Source organism: Orbilia oligospora (genome assembly GCF_000225545.1).
Source record: "Orbilia oligospora ATCC 24927 unplaced genomic scaffold scaffold00079, whole genome shotgun sequence".
Taxonomy (NCBI): Eukaryota; Fungi; Ascomycota; class Orbiliomycetes; order Orbiliales; family Orbiliaceae; genus Orbilia; species Orbilia oligospora.
This window is the reverse complement of record NW_011645636.1, coordinates 648,282-676,247: the sequence shown is the minus strand read 5'-3', so window position 1 is coordinate 676,247 and position 27,966 is coordinate 648,282. Positions and strand designations below refer to the sequence as shown.

Below are 27,966 nucleotides of genomic sequence, written 5' to 3'. Positions count from 1 at the left end.
CGGTTCTTATCTATTCTTCGGTGATATCATATCATATCAGATTAGATCCGATCATCCCCATACATTCGCTCATTCCCCGGAACGCTGTGCATGATGCTCCCCACGTGCCCTTTGTCAAACAATAGTATAAAAAACATTTCGGCACAACAAATATTCCGATTGACAGCTGCATTACCGTTGTTTTATTGTTAGGAAATGTCAATTGTGACCCAAAAAATACTAGGATAAGAACTAAAAACAATATGCAGTTGGAAGAGAGAAGTTTGGAATTAGCAATGGTGATTGATAGTGATAATAGTTGTGGTTGTGATTGTGGTTGTGGTTGTTAAATAAGTCCCGACCGTCGCACACCCTCCTGACCCAACGCCTCCCCTCCCCTTCACCATGCCTAATCACCGTAACAACCACCTCCCAACCCCAATCCCCTCCTCACCGCCCCTCCTCCCTTCATCATCCTCAACAACAACAACAAACCTACAACTCACCGGCCAAAAGCGTTTCCTAGAAACCGACCTATCATCCGATGACATCCCCGTCTTCTCCAGCGATGACCTACCGCCTAAGGAGGTCTTTGAAAACCCATACCATGCCTACCGTCGCTCCGCCAGAACCGTGAAGCGCCAGAGAAGTGGTACTGTTCAATCGATTCTAAAACACCGCGCAGAAATCAATTTCCTCTCGTCGGATAGGATAGATCATGATTATTATGAAGATGGTCTTCCGAGTTCATCCAAGTCTAAGGGGTGCGACAATGGCGACGACGACGGCGACAATGATGATTATGAGGCCGGTGGAAATGAAAATGAACATGAAGAGGCGAATACCAGCTTAAGCACCATCCGTCCTCCAGCCAGTGAACCCGACCTTCTTCGAATTGGAATCCCTAGTGATGCCGCCGGAACAGACCTCTCCGAAGACCCGCAGGATACAGAAGCAAACCTGATAATCCAGAAGGCCATAGAGAATGGTTCTGAGGTTGTGGATTTAAGGTAACATTCTGTCTTTCCTCCATTCTAGAATCCTTCTTAATAGATAGACCCTATGTACTAACAACTGGATAGCAACCTCTCCCTCACTCGCACCCCAACCGACATCAGCTCCCTCTCCTCCCTAATCCTCCAACCAAAGGACTCCCTCCCTTCCTCCTCCTCCCGCTCCACAACAACCGCCCCCTCCTCCACCCTCCAAAAGTCCACGAGCCTCCTCCGCTCCAGCTCCGGCATCAACCCAACGGTCTCCTCCCCATACACCTCCCTCCACCCCCAAATCCACCTACATCTCCACCACAACTCCCTCACTACTCTATCCCCCTCCCTAACCTCCCTCCAAACCATAACCGGTCTCTTCCTGCGCAAAAATCTCCTAAGAAGTCTACCACACCACATCTCGAACCTAACTGTCCTCACCAACCTTTCCCTGGGCGAGAACCTTCTCGCATACCTTCCATTCTCTCTATTATCCCTTCAGCATCTAACCCCCACTGCAGGACTTTCTTTCTTTCCAAACCCTTTTTTTACCTTCATTCCTCAGGATTTACATATTCTTCCCAAACGATCAGTGGTTATTCAGGATGATGATGATAGTGGTGATAATGATGATAATGATAATAAACAATCAGATCTCATCCGTGTTCCAAAATCAGCACATACGATACCATCCAATACCCCCACACCACCAGCGTTCATAAAATCAACAATCACAAAACACTTTATTTATAACTTCATAACCTCAACTCCACTCTCAGCCTTTAACGAACTAGGGATCCTAGTCACACCTCCTCTATCATCAATAATAACCCACCCAACCCAATGGTCACATCTCACAAAACGAAGTCTAAAGGATACAAACCTGCTCCTCCTTCCCGTTCGTCAACAAAAACCAAAGAAAAAATGTATAGAAAACAAATTCCCTTCTTTACAAGAACTATGTTTGAGAAAAATAACAACTCATACGATGTATACGTCTTTGAAACAAGAACAAAGGGAGGACTTATATGAACTCCTTCCGGAGCATTTAAAACGGAAGGTTAGAGATGCTTTGGAAGAGGGAAATGGGAAGGATGTAGCTGTGAAAAAATGTACGGTTTGTAAGGCGGATTATGTGTTGAAAGGTGTAGAATGGATTGAGTTTTGGGATGTGATACCTTGGGAGGATGTAGGAAGGGAGGATGTAATGGTGGAGTATTTTAAACCTACTGTTGTGGAAAGGTTGTTGAAGGAAGCTGTGGAGGGTGATGATACGAAGAGGAGGGTAATGGCGGAGATGGTGATGGGGATGAAGTGGAATAGGTTTTTGAAACGGTATTTGGGAAGGTGGGGGGAAGGGAGGGCGAATGTGGTGCCTTTGGTAAGAGAGGCGTGTAGTTGGGAATGTGGAGAGGTTTGGATGGGGCAAAGGGAGGCTGCAGAGGAGGAAAATGGAGATGTGTACTGATAATAGGTTTGTGTGACGTGTATTTGTTACGATTATATATATGTGAGAGGGAGGATGTTTATGTATATTTATGGGATAGGATATCTGTTGTATTTTGTATACCGCTTGTGTTGCATTAGGAGCATAAGAAATAAACTGTCTCTCAAATCGAAATCCCTATTCCTTCCTTCTAACACGAGAATTCGAGGCCCGCTTAACCTTCTTCTTAAAAATCCCATCCCTATGCTCCACCATCAATTTCCTATACTCTCCAACCTCCTCTTCAGTAATAATATTCCCCCACTCATCCTGTGTGATTTCTTGGTATATCTCTTCGGGTAGGATACCCAGTCTTGTAGTTCGCAATAGGTTTTCGAATTGTTCTGGTTGTTGGGGACGGATAGTACGGGTTGATGGGATCTATATTTATATATCATATTTCCTTTTAGCAAGATCGATCCTTGAATGTAATTTTGCAAAGAAAGAAGATCGATATTGAAGGGCTCTGGGAAAGGTGATTACCTCATGCCCAAACGGATCGCAGAGATGAAAGATTAGTAGCTTTATATGGCCAGGTTTTGTCTTGTCCTTCAAACTAAAATCGGAGAAACGGCTTTCGAATGTATTTGGATATGTGATTGCGCGGTTCTCCTATTCGTAAATAAGTTGTTAACTTGGCGGCTCGGAATGGTCTAAATAAATATAGATATGGTATACTGCATACCGATAACTTCATCGACCCCACGAACTCCGTATCCCCCCTTGTAGGTTTGAACTGGTAGTCGTCTATATAAAAAGATTTTAATCGAAATTGGATACAGCAGTCCGTAACATTTTCTTGTGAATATTGATATATCGATGTTGCTACTATCCGTTCGTTCTACCCACTTCATATATTAGCATTTACTCAAATATTTAGTTAACCAGTTATAACATTTTTCTTTCTTCAAGAATTGAGGGTTTGAATTGAGAGAATACATACCGCCATCCCTTCCACACGCCATTCACCGCCGGCATACATATACCTCACTTTCTTCGGATCCAGATCAATCTGTACCATCCTAACCACCACTTTCACCGTTTTTCCTTCCAAACTCCTATCCTTAGAAATAATCGGCGAACTCCATTTATGCATAAACCTCTCAGCATCATCATCTCGTTTTTTAATATTATAAACCCTTCTATCCAAATCTGCCAAAACGTGATTAAACGCCTTTACAGTCCCCGAAAACACCTTTTCCAAAAGCGGATGGAAAATTACATCTTGTCCCGGTAATGTCAAGTTGTTTATATAAGATACTATCTTTGTTTCTCCTGTAGAGGGCGAGACTTCGAATTCTGAAGGTAGCCAGGAGAAAAATGTGTCCAGACCTAGCTTTTGAATTTCTTCTTGTTCTTCAATGGAGACTCCGTGCACTTGACGACATTTTAGGCTTGGAAGGGTTACTGCGGTTACTTTTTGATAGTCGATTTGATTTCGTGAGAGGGTTTCGTCGTAGATTATGGGATAGATTGTGGGGTCTAGAAGGTCCTTTTCGGGGGTATCCGGGAGGGTGGGCCAGTTTCTTGAGCTGGCGGGGAGGGATGAGAGGGTTGAGGCAGCTGGAAGCATTAAATTACATATTATGTTAACGGTTTTAAGAAATTATATGTAATACGTCAATTGTACAATTGCAATTGGGATCCGGGAAGCTAAAGTACCTTCTTTCAACCGTCCTCTCGACGATTCATCCAATAAACCATCTTGTTTCCAAACCCCATCGACACCAGGTTCTATCAAAACACCGTTCTTTCTTAATTCCATCACATACGCTTTATACCCCACCAACTCTTCAAACAAAAACTCAATTTCCCCATCATTTATCCCATCAGACGGAGACATCAACGTCCCTCCAGATATCGATTTGTTATCGTCATGTGGTAATAATAATAACCTTTTAAAACTATCAAGATTTGTAATATCTTCGATCCAACCAACACGATGACGAATACTCGAGGAGATCCGGCGAATGGTATGTTCTCGACTTGAAAATTGTGGAAGGTAGGAGGTTTTTCGTCTGGTAAGTGGGTGAGGGTAGAATGTTAGGTCGAAGGGGTGGTGGAAGGGTCGTTGGGTTGGTACTCGGGGGCTGGGGTCGGTTCCGAACATTCCGTATAGAGATAAGGAAGAGGACATTGTGGTTTTATAGTCTATATATACCTACTTACTTGCTTCGTATATGTAATAGTTAGTCTCGTATCGCAATACGAGACTATGCAATAGTATAAGAAAAGGCGATCGGCTCGAGTGCTTAGAATGAAAGCTTAAAGATTTTTAGGGGGTACTTGGTATATATACTAAGTTCCAAGGATCCCATATGGCATTTATATCAACCTATTAATTTGAATTCAATATGCGAATGAGTGCTTTGCAATTGGCATGCGTTTATGTACGGTGACGGGAAGGGACCAGGTTTACCCCGGCATCCTAGGGGCTTGCGACTGGATGGTTCCTTGCGTGGTGTACGATCTTAGATCGCATCTAGTTGGTTTTGAGTAACCGTATTACTCATACGTGACTTATCAAATGTTTAGTTGGTTAGAATTTCATAAGCTTCCTTTTTAAATCCTCGCGCGGGGTTCAGAGAGGCTGGAAGGATACACGGGATCCTGTGACTCAACCCCCTGCCAGGCTTTCAATTGCAGTTCTGCATTGTCCGTTCTTCGACCTACCAACAGACACGATATCCCGTGTTGTCCTGCTAAAAAAGACACAGCCTTTTCGCGTTGTAGGGCGGGGTTACACGCACTTCTGACGATGGATCCGGATGTTGCGCCAGCTTTGCATTGGTTTAGCCCCGAACGGCAAGCTTGGAAGCAACGTTGGATTGGAACTTACCCAGGCCAAACTGTAGAATATACTATAAACCCCTGGATTCTTACTCGAAACGGACGACGAAAATTGATTGTAGGCATGCATGCATTGCATTGCTGGCAGGTGCAGATGAGTCAAGGCTGCTTCTGCCATATGCACATCGTATTAACACAAACGCCCAAATCAAGTTCCTCGTACATATAAGAACCTCCATGCCACCCAGTTCCCTCAACATACCTGATACAACAACGACATCACACAAAAACCATGGAGGAACCAACCCTCCCACATCGAAGCAGCGATGCTTCCAAAGTCTCGCTAATCAACCTTCCGATCGAGATCAAACTTATGATAATCGATATCCTAGCAAGGCAATACAATGGCTGGTTCTGTAGCTATAGTCGGGAAACATACCATCACCTCAAAGGCATTGCTCATTCTTCCAGAGTCTTCTATCAACTCTGCTTTCGGCCACGGGTATTTTATGCAACTATCAGTCTGGATCCCTCATCGATAGAACTATTTAAACCAGGTGGTTTATTGGAACACCACGATGGTGATATCAGGTATGAGAAACTCTGCTAGTTCGTCACTCTTACTTTCGGGATTTGATTTTAATTTATTAATTTCCTCCTCTATTCGAATCCTTGGTTGGTCATAGATTCTTACAGTTAAATCATGCCCCGCTGTCATATGCTGATGAAAATATATCCGACAAACACGAAAATTCAATTTCTTGGCTTCGAGCTGGAATACAAGCCGTACCACTTTTCCCAACCATCCGAGTTCTATACATAACCTACGAGGTACCCAATGTAATCGAAAGAAATGCCTTCTTCGCCATCTTAAGGGTATTAGCCCCTCTTCAAGCTTTAACAGTCCTGAGACTTCATGTCACCGTGCACTACAACAGACTATACCAAACCTACCAAGATATCTATTCGAACCTCTCATCGACCAACCAACAATTCCTGGGAGAAGAAATACATCCTGACGAAGTTGAAGCATATATGGCAGAACATCTACCGAGCATCACCTTTCCAAACCTACAGGGTCTTGAAATATCATTAACCCGTGTGGGTCAATGGGAATTAGATCTCCCAAACCCTCATCCCGAACAAGAAAGATTCTACCACAAACTTCTCATGGCAGCACCGAGAACGAGCCGCCTAGGAATAAAGTGTATAGATATCGAGCCAATATTACATTTCAACATCCCCAGAAATCCCGACCAAAGCTTCGCCATCCTAGACTCGATTCCGCCACATACCACATTCCCCCGCATCAAACAGCTCAAAATCAAAACCTCGAGCCCCCGAATGGCCCAAGACTTCGAAAAAATCGCAAGTTTGTTCCCAAAACTAACAAACTTGAAAATCAAACCAAAGGTTCCCCTCCGCACCAATCACTGGGAATTCAACCCAACTCTTCACCAACCCATCAGAAAACTCGAAAAGCTACAATATCTAAGACTACCGTGGCCAAGATCAATAGAACACGGATCTTACAACGCAAGGAAATTAGCCCAAATGTGTCATGAATGGCGTAAAATCGACATTCCCGATTTAAGCTCCATTTCCTTCCATGGTGAGAAGCACATGGGGAATAGAATTGCGGATATTCATCTTGATATAAACTTTAGAGAGATTACCGAAGACTCTGATCGGTGGGCCCCTTTCTTGCGCGGGGATACTCATTATAGTGATTATTGTGACTCTGCCAATCGAAATCAAGATAGCCGTGAGCATGATTCTTATGGTTCTGATATTTATTATGAATGGAGGGAGTATTACTAGCATTGAATTTATGAACCTAGAGTTAGCTTGAGTTTTTTTTTTTTGAGGGCCCTTTTGTATATTACATTACATATTACCCCACTAGTCAACTGGATCTTTAACTAGAGTTAGGACGAGACCAGGTTAGAGTACATAAGACTAGGTTCGGGCAGTCGTCTGTACGTGATCAAAATGCGTTGTCAATCCAAAATACAACGTATCTACTGCACAGTTTGGTTACGAGATCTAGACCGCTTCTCGATTATCAACGTTCGAAGTGTATGGGATTTTACCTAGCCCCGAAGCATTGCATCGCAATATTATTGAACAACGTAGATCGTATTTCTTAAATAACCTTAAAAAAAATAGTCGCGATATATATAGCGATGAGAGTATCAACTCTATCCCTTCTATGTATTGATATGCGATGGTATACGTATATAGGCAGGCGCAGGGTATATATAGATCCAAAGATGGGGTGATATCTTAAGGAGTAGGTAGTTACACGAAGGGAAAGCTAGATGGAAACCACTGTTCCGCCAGCGATGTATGTACTTCAGTATGTATACATGTAGTATGTAAGTACTCCGCCTCGAGCGCCTGGATTCAAGGCTAGTACTTAGGTATATATGAAAATATTTGTTGATGGTGGTAATAGTAAACCAGAATATAGATAGAATAGAAAAAAAAGCAAAATTTCGCAATGTTTAATAATGGCCGAGCCTTACCCGTCTCGACTCTAGAAGTAGTATTCTTCTTTCCTCTTTCCTTGAGAACCCCCTCTTATTCTAACCCTTCTTCGTCTGCTCGCTGATTGCTCTTGCCCGCCTGTTGCGGTGGATGAATATACAATGATAACAAAAAAAAAGGCAATTAATGATATGATGCTAACAGTTTCTTTCGCAATGCGTGAATTTGTAGGTGATACAATCCTCCACTTCTTCCAAATCCCAGGGAGTCCCATCTATTTAACAGGCGACCAGGGGAGAGGTAGAAGAATCTTGGACTGCATTTTTGCGATCAGTGGAATTGTCTTATGCACGGTATCCGCCCATCCCCTAGAAGTCAATTCATTAGCATCACCACGTCGCAACAATACAAAAAGGGGAAAGGGAAGGGGGGGACTCACTCTGCTTGCCAACTCTTCTCTCTCAATATCTGTCGTCCTCTCAAATCTCCAAATTGCCAGAGGTAGTGAACTTCGTTCAATCCACCAATCTGAGTAAACCATGCTCCGACACCTTCCATACCCTGACTCTGTCTAGCCACCAATCCACGTCTCCAATGAGTCTCCCACTCTAATAGATTCCCCGGATGCAAAGTATACGACCGGAGCTCGAATACACCTCCCAAAGCCCTAGGTGGGGTGGTAGGCCAAAACGAGAACTCTTGAGCGAGAGAGTTGGAGCGCGATTGGAGGTACTTGCGGACTTCCTTTTTGTATTTTTGAGTCTGTGGGAGGCCGTCGAGGTAGCGTTGGGTGGAATGGTAGCCAGAGTAGCCGTTGTATTCCCAGATGTGGACTTACGTAATAAAACTCGATTTAGTATGTATTTTTCTAGTAAAACAAGGATCTCACGATTCGTAGCAGCAATGAACTTACGGAATGTGTCACCCTCCCCGATTTCAGTATTCCAGCTACCCACGAGTTTGACTTCGGCCCTGGGATCATTGGCAACCCGAGGATACTCAGTCCCAATAAGTTCGACGTATTCATCGACCTTATCCGGTCTCACACGGTGAAACACCAACTCGTGAACATACTTTCCTCTAGCAAGAACCTTTGAGAAAGATTCCTGAATTTGGTAAGTATCATGTTGAGCTTCACTCGACCCGTGGAGAAGTTTGGAGAAGACACCACCAGTCTTGATGTCAGGACCACCCTCGGCGCTTCCAGCAGCAGCAGCAGCAACAGCCTCGGGACTGTTTGGGTCGGTAACAGCCGCACGAGCGGCTGCTGCAGCTTCTGTGGCCTTTTGACGGGCGGCTTCTTGCTGCGAAGCTTGCTTTCCGCGAAAGGCTGCGAGGTTTGCTTCGAATTGGGTAGTGGAGTCGGCTGGGAGTTGGCCGATTGAGGGGGTGGTGGTAGTAGTGGTGGGTTTACTAAGAAGTGGAGTAGCGGTAGATAAGGGACGGATTAAAGAAGAGGGGAAACGACGAGAAAGCGGACGAAGAGCAGGACGGAACATGATGATAGTTTATTCTGGTAATGTAAAAGGAGAAGTCGCGATGAAGGAGTAGAGGATGAGAAGGATGGGGAAGTCGAAGAGGGGGAAACCTGGGGAAGTCCGTTCAGGCAGGTTCGAAGCGGCTGTGGGGAAGCAACCAGGTACGCTAGTCTGTCGCTCGGACCTGTGTTGAGGAATGACGTCGTGCGCCTCTTATCGGGTGCTTATCTGATCTTGATCTGGTCTAATCTGGCAGTGATGTTCAGTCCATTTGAATGTATGTGAATTTGAAGCAATTGATATCATAAGGTATATAAGACGAAAGTAGATATAGAATGTACAAGCACCTGGAGGTAGTAGATGTATAGCTGCTTCCTTAAATAAGTACTTAAGTATGTGTTTGGATATGCAAGGCAGTCTCGAGACTAGATCCGAGCTGTGCTGTGGATTGGTTGGTGTAGACGAGTCCAGATTCCACTGATTTGCTTGGCGTCCGGGACTACCAAAAGATAACAGCACACGGCTGCCCCCGGATTATTTACCCTTCTTTCCGCTATCATCATCCATTCCGACTTCACTTCAACTTCGACTTCAGCTTCAAAATCGGTTTCATCTTCATCATCAGAATACTATCCTCAATTACTTTTAGTTAATACGAATCGGGTAAATTGTCCTTGACACTATCGCAATCCACTATCTATAGTCTATCTCGACGTGGCTTAGTACCTTAATACTCTGTATTAATTACGGCATTAGACTTAAAATGGCACCTCCAACCCAACGCGTCTACGAAGGGCAGCTGCCCCCAGAGGTGCTCTCGTGCCTCAATAATACCCGTTTCGTGAGTATATTTATCTCTATTCCTGCTTCATCATTGGATATGATCAATGATTCTGTCTTTGTCAATGTCAATACCTTTACTAATAGAATACAGCTCCACCTGGCAACATGCACCTCCACACTCCGCCCCCACATCGCTCTGATGAACTACACCTACATCCCCCCCACCAAGACCTTCACCGGCACCGCTCTCCCCACCGCCGTTTCTTCTACTTCCGGTCCCGGCGTAATCATCATGCTCCTCTCTCCAACCACCAAAAAGCTACAGAACATTAAAAGTAACCCCCATGTGTCTCTTCTGGTCCACGACTGGGTTTCCCAACGCCCACCAACTGCTTCGGGACCATCCAGTCCCGATACGAATAGTCTATCACCGTTGGCTCAGTTTTTGCAGAACATGAACAGCAGCGAGTTGCAGAGTTATTCTCATACTGTGAGGGGTTACGCTAGGATTTTGGAATCGGGCAGTAATGAGGAAGAGTATTATAAGGACGTACATAAAGAAGCTAATAAGTTCGAAGGCGCAAAGTGTTACGTTGAAGGGGAAGAAGGGAGTGTATTTGTGGTTGTTGAGCTTGAGGGCGGGAAGATTGCTGATTGGAAGGGCAGCGTTGAGGATTGGGGCCTGCCTGAGGAAGAGGCGACTGTCAACGGTCTTTAAACAGGGTATAACTTATAAAAAATTTAGTGGGAGGCATACTAAAATCTCTATTTGAGGTTTAAGCGGCTCTTTCGCTGCAAAGGTGGACTATAATTGTTTCAATCGAGCTAGCTGGGAGAAAAAACTAAGCTATATCGCGGATCCGTGGCTAGCTATATCTAGTACACAATTACATATTTCTTTTTTCAACGTGACAACATTATCCTAGTCTATCTCGAGCTACTGTAAGAATATTTTGAGGAAGAGCTTGTCCGGTAAGGCTAGGAGATTTTATCGCCACAATGTTACAAAGATAAGGTCAAAGTTATAAACAAACATTAAGAGTATACTATTATTATAATGACCCAAGGCTGTAATTAAACTTAATAGATATTTACATAATAATACTTATTTACATGGCAGGCAGTACTGTAGCCGCTATTATCCAATTGACCTCGCACGAACCTCGGCCTGGCCTCGTCTTTCCAATTTTCTTTGGTGTATCTGGCGCCCAAGCGCTCAATATTAGCATAATTTTGATCCATAGATCCATCTTCTCCGTCCTTAGTTCCTGGCTTCCACAGCTTTATCTACTCATAATTGTATTATCTCCAAGGATACTTGAAATCTTCGATCATCTTTTCCCTAGGGCCTTTATATTTTAGGACGAGAATCATTGCATGCTAGGTCAATTTCGTTTCATGATAGTACGATAGACCGTCGCCGCCGCCGCCATCATCATCACCACCCTCTCGGGTTACTCTGGCGTAATTCTGATATAAAATAGGGCACCATTCGAATAGTATGACCTATAATTGGATCTTCAGCCCTGCCTCTTGACAAGGCCTCTCGTCCATTTTAGGTTCGAGGAGCTTACTAGTTCTTAGTCTTTCGATTCTAAGGGAGGTCCCAACCTCGATAAATGCGTTTAGATTTGAAGAAAAGGGGCGCACCTTCATCAGGATCTGTGTCGTTATTGTTTTTAACATCATCCAAATCCGTTTCCCTCTTTTCTTCAGGAACTCGTTCCTCACCCTCCATTTCCATGTTATCTCCTTTAACCCTATAGTACAGACCCGAAGAATCCCAGTACTTAAGCCACTCTATCCCATCTTCTCCAGAAAGCTCATACTTCCTCCCTAGCTCCTCGACTTCCTCCACGGTAATAGGTGTAGCCAATCTGCATCCTATCCCATCCGCTATCTCATGTACAACTTCTTCTGTTATCCTCCTCTTGAACACCTTGCTATCCACCCTATTTATTAGCTCAGTCAGGCTCCCAGGGATCCTACCTCCCTCATTACTCTTATGTTCCAGCTGATCCTCCCATTCCTTCTTCATAGACCACATCTCCACACCATCCAACCCACAAGCCACAATCTTCTTAAACCACTCAAGGTCCGTATCAACATTCAAAGCCAATCCATGACTACTAACCCACCTCCTCAAATTGACCCCAATACTCGCAACCTTCCTGTCATTCTTGACCCACACACCCGCCTCTTTCGTCGTAAACCCTTTTATCCCCCATTTCCTTAACACCCTTATAACAGCCTTCTCAAGGACTCGCACGTAACATTTAGGCGAAAGCCCGTGTCTCTTCAAATCAAGAATCGGATATGCAACTACCTGTCCCGGTCCGTGAAACGTAACTTGCCCTCCACGCGGTGTATAAGCTATTGCAGCTTTATTCTCAGATAAGAGGTTTAGGACCGGTTCAGGTGGTGTTCTGGCGGCTTCACGTCGACCGAATGTGTAAATTGGATGGAAGGATGAGGTGATGAGGTATGGTGGAGGTTGAGGGATTGGGTTTGGTGTACTTTGGGAGGATTTGTAGAGGAGGTGGAGGTTGAATAGGATGGATTGAAGTTTGGAGACGTGGGAGTAGTCGCTTAGCGGGAGTTTGAGGACACGGAGGGCTGGGAGGTTGTGGATGGGGGTCGGCATTGTGAATTTATGTCATGGTATGATATCGTATAGTATAATCTCGTGCGCAGGGTGTGGTTGGGGTTTATAAGTGACGTTTCTAGTCTCGAGAGGCCTGACGCCGCTGTGAGGTTATAAAAGTGGGATATTGAAATGTGTTGGACGTGTTTAATGTGGTACAGCAACCTGGTCGCTGTTCAACCCGAAAGCCGGCGCGCGCTGAGATACAAGACACCAGAAAACCCTTTTCATCCTTTCGTGATCTCCGAAACCACAGTTTTGGTCAATTGGAATCGGAACAATCAAAAAAAAAACACTAAATTTGCTTCTGAGAGGCATCTATATCTGCTAGATTCAATTACTCAAGTTGCTATCGGCTTCTTCATCTAAATTAGCTCCTATAGCTCAGTTGGTAGAGCGCGACACTAGTAATGTCGAGGTCTACGGTTCAAATCCGTATGGGAGCACTTAGGAAGAAGAAGCGTGCTTCTTTTTTTGTCCTTTTTGCCTCCAAAAACTTTAGAAAAAAGGGCCAAGTGGATCTCGTGATTCTTAGCGAGATAGGGGATTAACCCCATTTTCACCAGGCAAATCAAATTTTTTTGTTAAACTCGCAAAATTTCCCTATGGAGTAAGAATCAATGATTCTCTTACCCGGCTACTAATTACTGGCCGAGGTTTTTAAGCAGGAACGAATCAATGCCTTGCCAAGACTGAACCTAGGATAGAGGGCAAGGCCAGGGCATCATACTCTCTGTAATTCGCTTATCATACAACGTTAAGGGCCCTGTTGTACGTATCAAGAGTAACTTTGGTTTTATATTTTATGAATGATGTTTTCGAGTCTAGTTATGCTTTCGGGTCTCTTTTAATTTTACATCCGGGCTGCAAGTCTGAATTTAAAGTTTATACTGCACCAAGAGGTATACATGTAAAGCACCCGGGAGCGCTAAGCCGCTAGGATGTCACACATACAGGATCGCATCCGTAAGCTTAAGCTACGATCGATGCATATGAGACAGATCTAGAATGGTATCGGATAGATAATGTACACTCTAATATACGGAGTAATATGATATTATATTATATTATTATTATATTATGTATACCATACCACAGATACCTTATAATACCGGTACTATACATCAAAACTAGTCTAGTTAAATTTCGTCAAAGCATCGATATATATACATCAAATTTAGCCCATCGCATCGATTCATATATGAATAAACTTATCTAGTTACAGCATGATATTATTCTATAATTTTCTTCTTCTTTAATTCGCACTTGCCTCCTCTAGGTTTGATACACAGAAATTCCACTATTTCCATGCTCTCGTCTGTACAAGATTCTGCGAGGTCGACCTCGGGATATTCAGTCAATAGGACAGCGATGAGAAGGCGCATCTCCATCATACTCAAGTTTTTACCTAGACATACTGTAGAAGTTCCAAATTTTTGTTTTTAGCAAGCTACTTGACGATTTATAATCATATAATCAGGAATAGGAAGAAATGCTCTATCATACCTCGAGAAGATCCACCGAAGGCTATTATGGCGTCGTTCATTTCATCCGTGGCATTCATCCATCTCTCGGGTTTGAAGCTAAGTACTCAACACGTTAACAGGGTTCGCGAAGTTTTGTCAGGTTGGATTCCATGGAATCGAACGCTTTTGGTGGGAATGGGTCGAATAGACTTACACATGAGGTTCAGGAAAGATATCTGGATTTCTCTGAATTGTGTATATTGGAGTTATAACCTCTACACCTCCCGGTAAAAAGTACGGTCCAAGCTTTCTTCCAGTACCAGGCACGGCCCTAGGAAGATAGAACTGGGCCGCCGAGTACATCCTTACACCTTCTTGTATCACACATTTTAAGAATGGCAGTGTTTGGAGCTTTTTATCCGTAATATCACCAACACCGAGGCTCTGGATCTCTGCTTCTAGCTTTTTGCGTACCTCTGTGTGTCTGATTATGGCCCATATAATAAAGCTTCCGGTGATTGTGACTGTATCGCTTCCTCCGAGGATAAACCCAAAAGAATCATGCCTTATCTCCTCCATAGTCATTTTATACCTACACTTGGGATTGTCTAGGTTTCTCAACATTTTAGAGAATAAATTTGGTTTTACTTCCCCGTCTTTGCAATCCTGGCTATCGCGGACTAGACTGAGGATTGCGTTATTGCTGTATTTCAGAATCCGCTGTTCAGAGCCGAAAATACGTTGAATTCCGGAATGGGGGATGTGGGAGAGTACCGGTTCTAAGAGTTGCATCAAAGGAACGAAAGCCCGCATTGCTAATAGGGCAAGGTATGTCATAGCATCTCGAATCAATGGATTGATCTATTCAGTGGCGTCAGTACGTCCGCTGTATATATGCAGGTGCTCTGTTGGTTAATCGGTCACGTACAGTTTCACTCTCCAACATCCCAAAGTCTTTCCCAAAGCTGATCTCTCCGATGATATCGGTGCTCATATATTGAACCCATAAAAACACGTCCGGATTCCTGCCGTTATCGAGTTCTTGCTTAAGTTTTGATACGCAGGTATCCACATGTTTGCGAATAACCGGCTCCAATAAGGCTAGATTCATGGCTGCAAACCCGCCCCCAAGAGCTTTAAGACGGTGTTTGTATTCTTCGTGGTCTGTAAGAACGAATATGGTTTTGAATCCCTTTCCAATTGTCTTATAAAATCCTGCCTTCTCGTATGGATCTGAAGGAGCGTGTATCTTTCGTACTGATTCTATTTCGGCTACTGAAATCTCATTTGGAGACATTCGAACATATGGGCCTAAGAGGAAAGTGAGCGATTAGTTAATACACGTCTGCTGTTTTATCGTCAAGAAGTATCAAACATACCATACTGTTTATGTAAGTCGTAGGCGGTAAAAATAACACCCCCCCTTAGCGATCTGTATATCAGCCACAACCGTGAAACCGCAGCATACCATGGTCCGGGGATCTTGGACAGAGGTGAGAAGTAGAGTTCATAAATCGCAGTGAGGACCAAGTATCCTATCACTAGAATCGCGGCGACTTGGAGCAAGCGTTGATAGATCACTTCGAGGTCTAAGAGATTGGAGTTGAGCACCACGGTGGGGAGTATCTCGAGGCCTTTCCCCATTATTATGTTGATATCGTAGGCTGACTATATGGAAACAAAGCGAGATTGGTGAGATTTTAGAGCCAACATTCAGAGGACTGGGCCTCTACGAGTAGCGGGACTACTTTGTTTAGAGGAGGATGAATTTAAAGATGCTCTATGGAGGAAATTATGTTAATGGAGTGTGTATATTGCATTGGGGCCCTAAATACTAACCTTGAATTTGCCAACTCTAGTTTTAACACCCCCCAAATGGCATCTGGCAACGATTGTATGATGCCTGAGAAAAGCCTTGAGACAACTTGCAAATTTGTTATCGTACGTAAGAGAATTCAGAATATAGTAAAACCTCGCGCAACAAAGACTCAATGAAAGTGACGATGCAATAGCCCTTGTATCCGGAGCACAATATTTCGTGCCGTCGCTCTAGTGCGCTGCATGAAGTGACTTTCTATTAATAAAGAAAAGTTGAAAAACTCAGCAGCAGAGTGATTAACTTCAACGGTTTCTTGGAGCTCAATAATGCGTGCCAGAAATATCACTAGTACTAGTCCCCTACGTACGGCCAATGGTTCGTTACCACCTTTTCCCTAGCTAACCTGAGATAACATCATTAGTGTTTATGCAAGCCTAGCATGCCGCCTGAGTTAGACCCCTGCAAAATATCTGGAGAGCAGATCAAGACTTTCAAGTAGCTTGCACCCCGGATAAAACGAGCTACTTTCCAACCAATCCCTAGACACAAGCGCCGTTCCATACTGACCCTACCGAATATATGGTCCACAGATCCATACTCTCATTTGAATGGCGTATGCTCTTTCACCCTTATTCGCGTTGTCCCAATCACCAATTTATCAATTTATCCGATTTTCGGAATATCGAATCAACAATCTAGATTCAACCGAAGGGATGAAAGAGCTTTCCTTTGCCCTCATCTTTTGTAGAAGAAAAGAAGAAGAAGAAAAGAAAAAAGCAAATGACCAATCGCTGTGGAGGTTGCATTGGAGACTATCACAAAATGATCACATATGTCTCTATGTAGGCCGTAGGGCAACTTGAACAAAAAGAACTATTAACTCCGGGATCTGGAGGCCTCAAGGAGTCACACAAAAAGTCACCTCAGTCGTACCGTATCTATGCCTGGGCTTCAAAGGCGCGCATGTCGTGGCACTAGGGTAGACCGAGGCACTTGCATGCTTAGGATAAAGGGTCTAGAGGGATTTCCCACTGACATGCTAAGTCAGTAACCGCCGGGCTAGATTACTTATAAAAAGCATTCTTGATTCCTTGTATCTTCATTTACGATAAAAAGATACCCCGGATACTCAGCAAGCCCACCGATATCGAGATTGACCTAAATTTATTATTTGATATAACCAATTCAATTTTTGGTTTACAATCATGCAACCCGGAACCCTCGACCTATTACAGTTTGGCATTGACCCAGATACTACATCCACCATTGTAGATACTTCTTCCATTGATACACACGGTTTTGGGGAAGGCTATATCCTTCGAAAACACAACTCCTACGATGAAACGGACCGAGGGACAGAGGAATGTCGAAACGATTGGAAAACCTACGTTGGCCCGGTCCGAGTGTGGGGTAATCGCAGCGACACTGTTGGAAACCTCATGAGTTTGGGAATGCCAATGGCTATACCTGAGAGGTTAGCCCTGTGCGCCTATATCTCTGAATGTATATCACCTCTGTTGCCCTAATATCCAAGGTTTTTTTTAGCATTCTGGTAAAGCTTACGAGAAGGGCGAGTTTGATGTAACAGATGCGTTTCTTTCTGATAATATGATGGAACAAAATCAAAATGCGGATGTAGGCAATATTCCCAGTCTATTTGTCTTGAATTTGAGCTTAGACTAGTCTCATATTGCAGACACGGTCCACCCGAAGCTTTGAGCTATACAAGCTGATCACCTACTTTATAGCTGGATATCCATACAAACAACCTTTGCATCAATAGTACTGACAGCCGGGTAACCCAATCAATCGCTGGCGCGAAACAACTCCAATCCAAAATTCTCTTGGAACTACTAGAAACGGATCTCGATTGTGGGAAACAACTTGTTGAACAATGGCAGGAAATGGTATCAACCACAATTACTCACTCGAAAAATTTTAACAATCTTGACGAATATTTGGAGTTCCGTATCCTGGATACTGGTTGCGGGTAAGTAGTTAATCCATCCACAAAGGTTGACGTAGTCGAGTAACTTAGAGATACAGGTTTTCTGGTGGTGTAATTCTATTCGGCATGGGCATCAGACTGACCGATGAAGAGCATAAGATTGCTCGCGAAGTTGTCATAGCAGTTTGGAGGGCTCTCGCTCTTCTAAACGACTACTTTTCGTTCAATAAGGAGTATCGTGAGTTTTTGGAATCCGATGACACCACTCTTGTAAATGCAGTCTGGTTATACACACAGTGGGAGAACCTAGACATCGAAACAGCCAAGGAGGTTGTTCGGAAAAAGGCACTAGAATTCGAGCAGAAATTCTTAAAGGACCGACAGGAATTCCTTAAAACTCATGCTCACCGGAATACAAGGCTAGCAAAATATATTGAAGGATGGTATTACGCAATGTCGGCCAACTTATGGTGGAACCTGGACTGTCCTCGTTATCACTCAGCACCACCGAACCCTGAACCCACAGATCCTTCGGTCAAAGAGATAGAAGAAAAGCTCGGAAATACTTCAATAGGTACGTTCATTCTAGGTTATTCCATCTCATTCAGCAAAATACGACGGTGAATTGACATGCAACAATACAATAAGGACAAAATGTCGCAGATCAGGATTTAGCCACAAGCTCCACATCTGACAAAGCGGCTAGTCACCAGAAGAATGAATTGGAAACACCCGCAGCTGCTGCATCACCGTCTTTATCCAAAGCAACAAATGAAACAGCAGAAGCTTCCAACGAAGTGCTAGATACTAAGGTAAGGGATATATTCAACGATCACTACAAGTGTCTTGCATAGTTTAACCGTTGATTGTCATACTAGCTTCTCCTTGAACCGTATGAATACTTGATTTCAATGCCCTCAAAAGGCGTTAGAGAAGCATTTGTGGATGCCTTGAATCTCTGGTTTTCTATTCCTGAACCCCATCTTACAAAGATCAAAGACATCGGGAAGAAACTGCACACAGCATCTATTCTGTTCGTATATCCTCCTATCCCTATAAACAAAGTTCTAACAGCAACATACAGACTTGACGACATAGAAGACAATTCACCTCTCAGACGAGGGCAGAAAGCTGCCCATGTCGTATATGGTGAAGGACAGGCAATCAATTCCGCCAACTATCTGATAATATGGGCGATGGATGAAACCAGGAGGCTAGGAAATTCAATTTTCTCAGAAATATTTTTTGGTAATCACTTCTATGCATATGGGATGCTTATTAAAAGGTCTTTGTATCTCTAACCTATTATCAATTAGAGGAATCACGGAACGCTCTGATTGGGTAAAGTTACGAGATGCATTGGAGAGATACTAGAAAATGCCCGACAGAGGACGAATATATCGAAATGGTCGAAAAGAGTAGGTACTCCTATCAAGACTGAGAAACAGACTTCGGCGAGATTCTAACGTCAAACTAGAAACCGGTGGGCTCTTTCGCTTCTTGACTCGAGTTATGACCGCTTTCACAGAAAATAGCGTATGCGCGTAAGTACATTTACTACTCAGATATCTATGCACAAGACATTGTACTCATAAAGAAGCAGAAATCTCAATCTTGACAACTTAGCGTATATGGTTGGGCAATATTTCCAAATTCGCGATGATTTCATGAATCTTACGAATACAGATGTAAGTACTGTGTAACCCGGTCAGCTTGAGCACCCGCTTATTCTACTTTCTTTAAATTGTAGTACACCGACTTGAAGGGGTTTTGCGAGGACCTTGACGAAGGAAAATTCTCATATCTTGTCGTGCATTCTTGGAATGTTCAATCTACAGAGAGCTCTCGGCTTCGAACACTCTTCGAGGAAAGATATAAAACAGGGCTTATGGCCCGAGAAGCTAAAGAAGAGGTTTTAGGTATTTTACAAAGAAACGGGAGCTTTGATTATACAGAGAAGAAAATGGAACAACTTGCTCAGGGGATTGATGACGAAGTCTGCAGACTGGAAGAGATAACAGGCGAAAAGAATTGGAGTCTAAGACTGCTTATACATAAACTGACCGCGAAATCCTAACAATCTATGGATGATTCGAAATTAATGTCAAGGTCGTTTCGCAAGATTACATTTCCACAAATGAGCTGTAATTGCGCAACAGGATCCTAGGTATCCTGTACCAATATAGAACCCCGTGGCCGCCTACTGAACAACTTATGAAGTTTTTAAGTTTGGTTCTCTCTTTCTTTTCTCTCTGCTTTTTTTCTATAGCGTAGCACCTCCCGTTTATTGAAAACTTGCGAATTTCTAAGTTGAACCAGAGGGCTGAAGCATAGTCTAGAATAATATTGGTGGCTTTTCTCGAGACAATTTTGTCAGATACTCAAATAAGTAATTTTCCAGAATATTTCCTCGAGTCGTTGGATCCATGGATGTTAGAAGTGCTCCCGATTGAGACAACTGATAGTTTCAGCTATCCAAAACAGTTGGATACCGTGAATCTGACAGATGTCTATTAGCAGCACGAACACATGCCGATACTTGCCACCCGAGCTATCGATTAAAAAAAAAAAAAACTTGAAACAAATTAAGAAGGTCATTCTATCGATCCTGTTGAAACATAGACGCAGCATTTGTTTCGAATTGATATCTTTAGAGGGCACGGGTAAAAGCGTGCATGTATACGATTCTTACGTGAATTCGTCGGCGCCTAGGTATAATTAGCAACCGAGGCGGATCGATACGAGGTGTCAAGCATGCGCAGATATAAGCCACAGCTACCGGCACCATGAAACACCGATATTATAACGGTTATCAAGAGCCGATTGAGATACAAATAAACCCCCAAACTTTAATAAATTGTTGGAAAGTAAATTTAAAACAGTTGCAACTATCTTTTATGATATCATGATGTGGGCGTGTGATTCAGCCATGCGGAAATAATACTGGAAGGACACTTAAGTATTTTCGTGTTGAGTATTTCTCCTAAATACCAACATACATTTGCAACATGTCATTCAACAACCTATTAGACGCGATGTAAAGGATTGAGTGGCCAGTTTCTTTACATACATGTATTCGTTCTAGACACCGAGATACCGATTAACTAGCAGGAAATCATCTTTGAATTTCAACGTAATTAATATTTGTGACCCGTCGTTGACAATGATGTTTCCATAAGAAAGATCTAGAGCGTTCGGAATTCGAACACAACGACTTTAACAATATTTCTAGAGCAACATCTGACATATCAAGTCACAACCCGATTTCTAAATTATATTCTTAATCAGGTAGGGGAATATACAATGATATTCGAACTATAACTATCATACAGTGCACCGATATGTCGCCTCGGGTCTCAAAAAATGCCACAAAATCAACACAAAGCTGAACTTTTGACAACTTTTGATAATAAAATAACCTAGCTCGGGGATGGAAAGCTAAAGCAATCAAGCAGCCGTCGTGGTTATCACAGGATTGCTATTAAAACTGCACGGTACAACCAAAGGAGAAAAGGTAGGCTTCGGTTGTCCATCACACCACTCCTTACAAGTCCTCGTCGACCCCCTTGGGCACACCAATAATGTGGTGCAAGTCGTCAGAGTCGTCGCGCAATCAAGGTCCGTAGTTGTTGTTGGCGTAAAAGTTGTGATTGGAGGTTCATCCCGTGGTCTTACTGAGTTTGGAACCTTCGTGCAGTAGGAGTGATAGGCATTTATCGTGGTGCACGTGGAGCCCGGGAGACAGGTTGTACGTATTTGCCAGCGGATCCCGCCGCACTACGGAGGGGTTTGGTTAGTTGGTGGAACGCCTTTTAAATTCAGGTACCCGTTCACTCAGGGGAGTCGCCGTTGCGGCTCGGTGAATTGAAGTGTATCATACTAGTGTGTCTGGGAATGGTAGTTGTGCGGCTGCTTGGCCGACGACAGTGGCGATGAGGGCAACAATCGTGATTTGCATTTTGGAGAAGCGTAGTTTCGAGTATTCTTTATAAGACAGTCGATGATTTTGAGGAACGGATACCAAAGACAACTGGATAATTCATGCTCCTATATTCAGAAAGGAATCGAGACAACAAGTATTTATACTCATTTTTCTGGCTACATCTGATCAGCCCAATACACTTAATCGCTCCTTAACAAAAATACCCTCAAAACCTGAAAAAAACCAAAAGGCTAAATGCTTCGTTAAAGCTTCAAAAAGCGAGATCATCTTAACGTTATATACGGTTAGGCGGAAGTCTCCGAACCAGAGGGTTAACGTTACGATCGTAAGATATTCTCCTTTCTCCACAAATCAGGGCCTCAGAAATCCGAAGTGTTTGTGCTACCAAGGCGGAACCCTCGCCGGTGGGAACTTCGCGTACAGAGGACCGTCCAGCCGCTGTACTTTCGGCTAATATCTGAAACGAGAATATGCTGATTGAGCGAGCAAATCGGAATTTTCAATCATTCTGATCAGGTAATACATAGTAGGCAGACTGGTCCTCTTTGCTCAGACTTGCCAAGCTTCTAAGACTTGCATTGAAATGATCGTAAATGGTTGTATAAAACCCCTAATGTGAGTTCACTGGTCTCATTCTTGATATTCAGTTCAATCGCCGCTCTAGCCTCAATATGAGGGTACTCTAGCTTCTGGTGTTAACTTGAGCTCATGAGATGTAGCGCTATAGCCTGTTATGTCGGATTCGAATTCTGCTCTAGTCTCGCGACGCAACGCAACATTGAGATGTGATCTAATAGCATCCCAAACTACAGTCTCGTAACCAGACTTTCTAGCAAAGGCTGATACCCAATTTGCTCTAAGTTAGACCGCCAAATTTCGAATACCATATCACGTTTCTCTTTCCTTTAAGGGTTAAGACGGTCCGTAGACTACTTCCTTGGGAAGCTAATCGGTGTGACCCATCCCAAGATGGCTATGCCGTCCCACTAAGGAACTTATTTACGGCACTATAGATGTATCAAGTAATGCTGTGATAGCGCTATCACAACGTGATAACCCGCATTTGCGAAACCGCATATGCGGCGTATATAATAGAGTAGTAAACTTGTGAGCCTCTATCTTTGGCGTTTATGCATTGCACTGGCTGGGACTGTCCACCATTCTCGAGCGCAAACGGAGCGTTTTTCACATGTCTCAGAATTTTTCCCCCCTTTGAGGAACCGATCTAATGATGTGTGATCCTAGATTATGGACAGTAGCTTTCCCAGTAACCAGGATCACTCATACCCTATCGATTTTCTTCCCAGAGGAACATGTGAATCCCTTACTCGATTTGAATGGGCAGAGACTGGTAAAGAAAAAAGATTTTTCAACGGCGAACTCGTCTCGATTTCTCAACACAAATAAGTTTTCCGGGCTTCCTTCCCGTTATCTAGCGCTGACAGAATACAGCATGGGTAACCATACCGATCTTCAGGAACAAGAGAAGGGACAGACGGCTCGGCTTCTTTGCCACGAAAGCCAGGTCGGCTGAGCCTTAGGAGGCCCGAGTATGTTGCCGCCGGTTCGGTATCCAGCATTGTATTATGCTGGACAGTTGGCAATACTCAAGCATGAAAAAAAAATCTACATGGCCACATATGGCAGCCAAGTACACGGGACTGCTCGAACCTGCTCACAATAGTGGTTCAAATAAACGACGAACAGTTTAATACAGCCGATTCGTATTGAGACTAAGACCTGCTAAAGCAAAGTCTCCATCGTAACGAAGCGCCCCATAGGGTTGAGCGTCAATTTTCCTACAAAAATGGACTCTCGACAAGCGCTCTATTGCCTTCTAGAGCCGAGACATGCCAAAGTCGAGTCTATATGGAGTAGAGTTTTCGCTATGTTAAGCATACCAACTGATTCAATTTTTCCATGTGAAATTTTTTTCCTACTGACAGAAAACTTTATTCTTCAGGATAATCGAGACCCCGCGGTATCGATCCTAGAAAGAATAAGAGCTCTTTAAGGCAAGAAAATTCTTCGCCTGCCTATCCTGTGAAGCTCAGAGCTACGTAGCTCCGAGCTGCTTTCTTTGAATAGCTGCAAACAGCTCATGGATAGCTACAAAGCTCCAAGGGTGGGTATATGCAGCTCATCCATGCCAAAATATCGTACTTTGTATACAAAGAAAAGGGTACAAGGGATTGGCTTCGAAAAAACCGGTTCCTGAAAACAGCTACGGAAACCAGCGCGGTGTAATGTTATATGTCGTGACACCCCAACACATGGTTTCAAACCGGTGTACGGATAGCTATCGGATTAACGAGAGTTGATAACGATAATAAACGGTTCCGGACTTCCAATTGATGCAATTGGCATTGTTTGTTCCCTTATTTGTAATTATCGTGACTTTTAGTTTACGTGTTACATAAAGGCTTACATGCGTAAGTTGGGCAAGATAATTGCATAACACCTTGCCCAACATCAAATTTAACGATGCGTGTAAGTATGTTATGTATAAAAGGACTATACGATATTTACGCCGAAGTCATACCCATCCAACCCCAGCTGGCAACCAAAACCGCACAGGTAGCACGGAAAACTCCTCGTCCAGGCACGCCAACTTTCCAGCATAACCACCCGTCTAAGATCCCGGTGGTTCCGATGCATGCTAAGATGATGTCTACGCCATGATACATTCTTCGGGCAAACATTATGTAAACCGATAATCCAAGCGCAACGGTGCGAATTGCAGATACGGTGAACGCATCTTGTGCATCTTTAGACTTTACGAGGTAGAGTGGGAGGCCAAACTCGCGCATTGCGTATGCAGGATTGAAGAAGGGTATTGCACCACCGAAAGTCAACGTGGTGCCGATAAAGAGCCCTGGAATGTGACGGGCGGAAAGGTTATTGAAAATGGTTGAGGCCATAGCTGGAGATCGATCGCCAATTGTCCCGTCTGGAATAATAATTTGGGAAAAGGTCTTCTTGAAAGATTATTTGTTGAGAACGGTAGACTCAAGCCGTGTCCAACTGTACGAAATAACAATTGTTAGAATACCCCGCACTTCCATTCTACCCGGCAGTTGAGTCGCCGAGTTTCGATTGATTAATTGATCAAGATCGGTCCCAGTGTGTAGGAAATTAAATGGTTATTTTGCACAAAAAAAAAATCCAACTTTCCCTTGACGGCATGACTATAACAAGTTGGAAGGCGGTAGATTTTCCACACTTCGGAGCCATGATATGACAATAGTTATTCAAATCATCATCGTACTCTGCATAAACTTTTGAGATAGGACGCTACCTTCCATGTGCTAGATTTTTTTCTGATTGAATAAGAGACGAGGTTCTAGATGGAATCCTAGAAGTTGCATTCCTCTCAAGTTAACTCCGGTGATATGTGGGGCTGCAGTCGCAGCTCAGCTCAAGCTGCGACTACGTAATATATCTCAGGTCATGATATCATGCACCGCCTAGTCAGAACTACGTAAGGGAGCTATCAGGTAGCTAGCTTCAGTAGCCGATTAGGGATGCATATATCGACATCAACTCAATCATGGAGGAGATATAATCTCTCTCCTTGCTTTCTAATTTAACATTCTGCATGCATTCGGGTCAGGTTGATAGCTGATTGTAACACAGATGCCTTGTGCTCCCACAAATGAGCAAGCTCGTGCCTAAAAGATTCCCTGTCCTTTCTCCACAAAACACTAGGAGAGCATCTGTGGCTTTGACAGGAGGAATGTGAAATAATATTTTTTTATACCTTTCTTGTGTTTCCAGCCCAGCGGTCCTACGATCTGTGACTGTGACATTGCAGTTGCATTGCAGTTAACTTGCGAATCGACCAAGCAAACCAACATCACGGGATTTTACGCGAAAGTTCTGAACACGAAAACCCACTCAACTGGAGACACGACGACACAACGCGGAAAGAAGGCTCATAGATCCATAACATAAAAGATTCTGCGATAATATTCCGAGGTTTATAGGAGCTCTGAGTAGTGAAAATTCTGTCCCAGTCCTGCGTCCTACGGAAGCTTCTGGGCCTTCCACGAGTTTACCCAATCCCGGCTGAGGATCCGGAATGGAAAAACCCACACCGATGCTCGGGCCAAGGCGGTAAGACTGTGAGGGCAATTTTTGTTGGAGAAAAGACTCTCGAAGGCTGAAAAACATTGATTCGCCCAGGACTAGGTCTTGATGTCGAGCCTCAAGGTGCAAGGTGCAAGGACCGGGAAGGAAGCCAAGCATTTGAACAGAGCAGGCGAATGAGAATTTTGGAAACTCCCGCACCAACTTTGTGAAGGTTTGAGTTTCGTCTATCTTTATGGCCGAACACATCAGCACTGCTGTTCGTTGATCGCGGGACTCGGGCAAGAGAGCCTTTGGGTGACACTAATGCAAGAACGTGGACTTTTTTTCGCCGTTGGCAAAGAAAACAACAGTGAGTAGCCATTGGATGGGGAAAGGGAAAGGGAAGAATTCCAGGAACATGAATGAACCTTCGCCGCCCCACCTTTAGTTCTGGCTGCCGTTCCCACTATGCCATCGAGGTGCGCCTTGTGCTTCTCGCCAACGCAAGGTACCAGAAACAAGAACACTGACCCACACACACCAGTTCTCTCTTGGGCTAAAAAAAAAAAGACAGTGAGCATTTTAGGCAAGGTGAAGAGTTTCCCGATCAAGGTTGGTTTTTCCGAATGGATCTGTACAAGAGGCGGTGATATTTCGTAGGATTTGTGCATTGCGCGCCGTCTGAAAACGACGATTTCCCTGACGGAAATATGGAAAGGATAGGGGAATTTGGTATCCTTAGGATCGCACAAGCTTGAATCACACAAAGGTGTAATTTTTGTGCTTCACCGGATAACAATTGACAAATGCGATCCGTCAATAAAGTAATGGTGCAAGAGCCTCCAGCGGCCGCGCGAAGGTTGTTGCAGAGCACAGGCGGAAAAAAAAAAAAAAAAAAAAAAAAGGCCGAACTCTGTTCCTGGTGTGGTGGACGCCTGGTTTTGATTCTTGTTCTTTGGTGCCAGCACAGCATCAACATGCATATACAGAGTAATCGCATCATTCGTGCAAGAGAATGGCAGGGGAAGCGAAAGGAAAGAAAGGCAATTACCTTCTGATCTCTCGAGGTTCAATTGGCTGGGTGACCTGTGTTCCTGCATCTGCTATCCTTTTTGCCGAGGCCTGGGAGTTATGCAATTGGCCATCAACGGTTCTTTCTTTCTTTCCTTTGTCGTTACGATTTTACTCATCGTGATCCATTTTTTACGAAGGCTTTGGTGGGGGCGATGCTTTGAACAGCGCAGTAATCCGTCGGTCGACATCGTTGGTGCCAGTGCTAGTGTTGGCGAAGATGTCATGCCATCGAACATGAGGGAAATTAAACATATGCAAGGCACAAGGCCTCCTGGCATTCTGCCCTTTTGACTGAGTCGTAGCCGACCAAAGACAACAACCCACCCACTGCAGAGGACATACATACCAAGCTACATCGCATCGTCCACCCGAGACCGTTGAAGCTGATGGAGCAAATTCTTTTTCTTTCTTTCTCAACAAAGACCAGCTTTTGCTTTTTCCAGCCTTTGAGCCTGTTCCTTGAGGTCAAGGATGTTTTTGCTGTGTCGTTCCCCTTTTCTTTTCTTTTTCCTATTTTTTCCCTCAAGCGCATAAACTTGTGAACCAGGGTAGGTTCGAGCTTACTCAGACACACCAACGACAACGGCAACCATGAGCTTTGCCATTTTTGTTCCCAGATCTCAAATCCGCGCCATTGCGACAGACAGCAAGGAGTGAACCACTGTCCTGGCGCGATTTATCCACACTGGATCTCCGAGAAGTCCCCTAACTAGGGCGCTCATAAGGAAAAGGTGTCACACAAATACACACAAATGGGAGCCAGATTGGTAGCCGGAAAAAGAAAAGAAGCGGTTCCCTTCCGTTGCTCCCTTCACTCCATGTGTCTCTCATGGACTTTCTCGCCTTTTTAGCACCAGCGTCTCTAGCTCTTGCCCTTCCCGCGAGAAGCATAAGAACCCCTCGACCCCCCTCCGATCTCTTCTCGCTTGATAGTAGATATTCATCACACACACGTGCAAGATCTTCTACCCTGAGCTAGTCACTCGGTATCACTCTCTTCTTCACTTGC

The 27,966-nt window shown here is 43.9% G+C and overlaps 10 protein-coding genes across 10 annotated transcripts; 4 read left to right on the top strand and 6 right to left on the bottom strand.

Annotated features, from left to right (window-relative positions):
• Positions 1 to 384: 384 nt before the first annotated feature.
• On the top strand, positions 385 to 2,433 carry AOL_s00079g231 (uncharacterized protein; the record flags this gene model as incomplete). Its single annotated transcript, XM_011124106.1, has 2 exons — positions 385 to 989; positions 1,062 to 2,433. The coding sequence occupies 2 exons, from the start codon at positions 385 to 387 to the stop codon at positions 2,431 to 2,433; spliced, it is 1,977 nt and encodes a 658-aa protein (XP_011122408.1).
• A 156-nt stretch (positions 2,434 to 2,589) lies between these two features.
• On the bottom strand, positions 2,590 to 4,588 carry AOL_s00079g230 (uncharacterized protein; the record flags this gene model as incomplete). Its single annotated transcript, XM_011124105.1, has 5 exons — positions 2,590 to 2,832; positions 2,935 to 3,063; positions 3,137 to 3,292; positions 3,395 to 4,014; positions 4,114 to 4,588. The coding sequence occupies 5 exons, from the start codon at positions 4,586 to 4,588 to the stop codon at positions 2,590 to 2,592; spliced, it is 1,623 nt and encodes a 540-aa protein (XP_011122407.1).
• Positions 4,589 to 5,533: 945 nt separating this feature from the next.
• Positions 5,534 to 7,062, top strand: AOL_s00079g229 (uncharacterized protein; the record flags this gene model as incomplete). Its single annotated transcript, XM_011124104.1, has 2 exons — positions 5,534 to 5,832; positions 5,928 to 7,062. 2 exons carry the CDS (start codon positions 5,534 to 5,536, stop codon positions 7,060 to 7,062), a joined length of 1,434 nt encoding a protein of 477 aa, XP_011122406.1.
• A 943-nt stretch (positions 7,063 to 8,005) lies between these two features.
• AOL_s00079g228 (uncharacterized protein) lies at positions 8,006 to 9,230 on the bottom strand (the record flags this gene model as incomplete). Its single annotated transcript, XM_011124103.1, has 3 exons — positions 8,006 to 8,099; positions 8,171 to 8,564; positions 8,645 to 9,230. 3 exons carry the CDS (start codon positions 9,228 to 9,230, stop codon positions 8,006 to 8,008), a joined length of 1,074 nt encoding a protein of 357 aa, XP_011122405.1.
• Positions 9,231 to 9,972: 742 nt separating this feature from the next.
• Positions 9,973 to 10,710, top strand: AOL_s00079g227 (uncharacterized protein; the record flags this gene model as incomplete). Its single annotated transcript, XM_011124102.1, has 2 exons — positions 9,973 to 10,050; positions 10,144 to 10,710. The coding sequence occupies 2 exons, from the start codon at positions 9,973 to 9,975 to the stop codon at positions 10,708 to 10,710; spliced, it is 645 nt and encodes a 214-aa protein (XP_011122404.1).
• An 876-nt stretch (positions 10,711 to 11,586) lies between these two features.
• Positions 11,587 to 12,636, bottom strand: AOL_s00079g226 (uncharacterized protein; the record flags this gene model as incomplete). Its single annotated transcript, XM_011124101.1, has 1 exon — positions 11,587 to 12,636. One exon carries the CDS (start codon positions 12,634 to 12,636, stop codon positions 11,587 to 11,589), a length of 1,050 nt encoding a protein of 349 aa, XP_011122403.1.
• A 1,232-nt stretch (positions 12,637 to 13,868) lies between these two features.
• Positions 13,869 to 15,746, bottom strand: AOL_s00079g225 (uncharacterized protein; the record flags this gene model as incomplete). The annotated part of the gene is made up of 5 exons (XM_011124100.1): positions 13,869 to 14,044; positions 14,143 to 14,219; positions 14,317 to 14,963; positions 15,031 to 15,413; positions 15,482 to 15,746. The coding sequence occupies 5 exons, from the start codon at positions 15,744 to 15,746 to the stop codon at positions 13,869 to 13,871; spliced, it is 1,548 nt and encodes a 515-aa protein (XP_011122402.1).
• A 1,380-nt stretch (positions 15,747 to 17,126) lies between these two features.
• Positions 17,127 to 19,243, top strand: AOL_s00079g224 (uncharacterized protein; the record flags this gene model as incomplete). Its single annotated transcript, XM_011124099.1, has 6 exons — positions 17,127 to 17,395; positions 17,705 to 17,911; positions 17,968 to 18,443; positions 18,518 to 18,681; positions 18,748 to 18,902; positions 19,186 to 19,243. The coding sequence occupies 6 exons, from the start codon at positions 17,127 to 17,129 to the stop codon at positions 19,241 to 19,243; spliced, it is 1,329 nt and encodes a 442-aa protein (XP_011122401.1).
• A 2,073-nt stretch (positions 19,244 to 21,316) lies between these two features.
• Positions 21,317 to 21,827, bottom strand: AOL_s00079g223 (uncharacterized protein; the record flags this gene model as incomplete). The annotated part of the gene is made up of 2 exons (XM_011124098.1): positions 21,317 to 21,646; positions 21,750 to 21,827. The coding sequence occupies 2 exons, from the start codon at positions 21,825 to 21,827 to the stop codon at positions 21,317 to 21,319; spliced, it is 408 nt and encodes a 135-aa protein (XP_011122400.1).
• A 2,510-nt stretch (positions 21,828 to 24,337) lies between these two features.
• Positions 24,338 to 24,733, bottom strand: AOL_s00079g222 (uncharacterized protein; the record flags this gene model as incomplete). The annotated part of the gene is made up of 1 exon (XM_011124097.1): positions 24,338 to 24,733. The coding sequence occupies one exon, from the start codon at positions 24,731 to 24,733 to the stop codon at positions 24,338 to 24,340; it is 396 nt and encodes a 131-aa protein (XP_011122399.1).
• Positions 24,734 to 27,966: the final 3,233 nt, after the last annotated feature.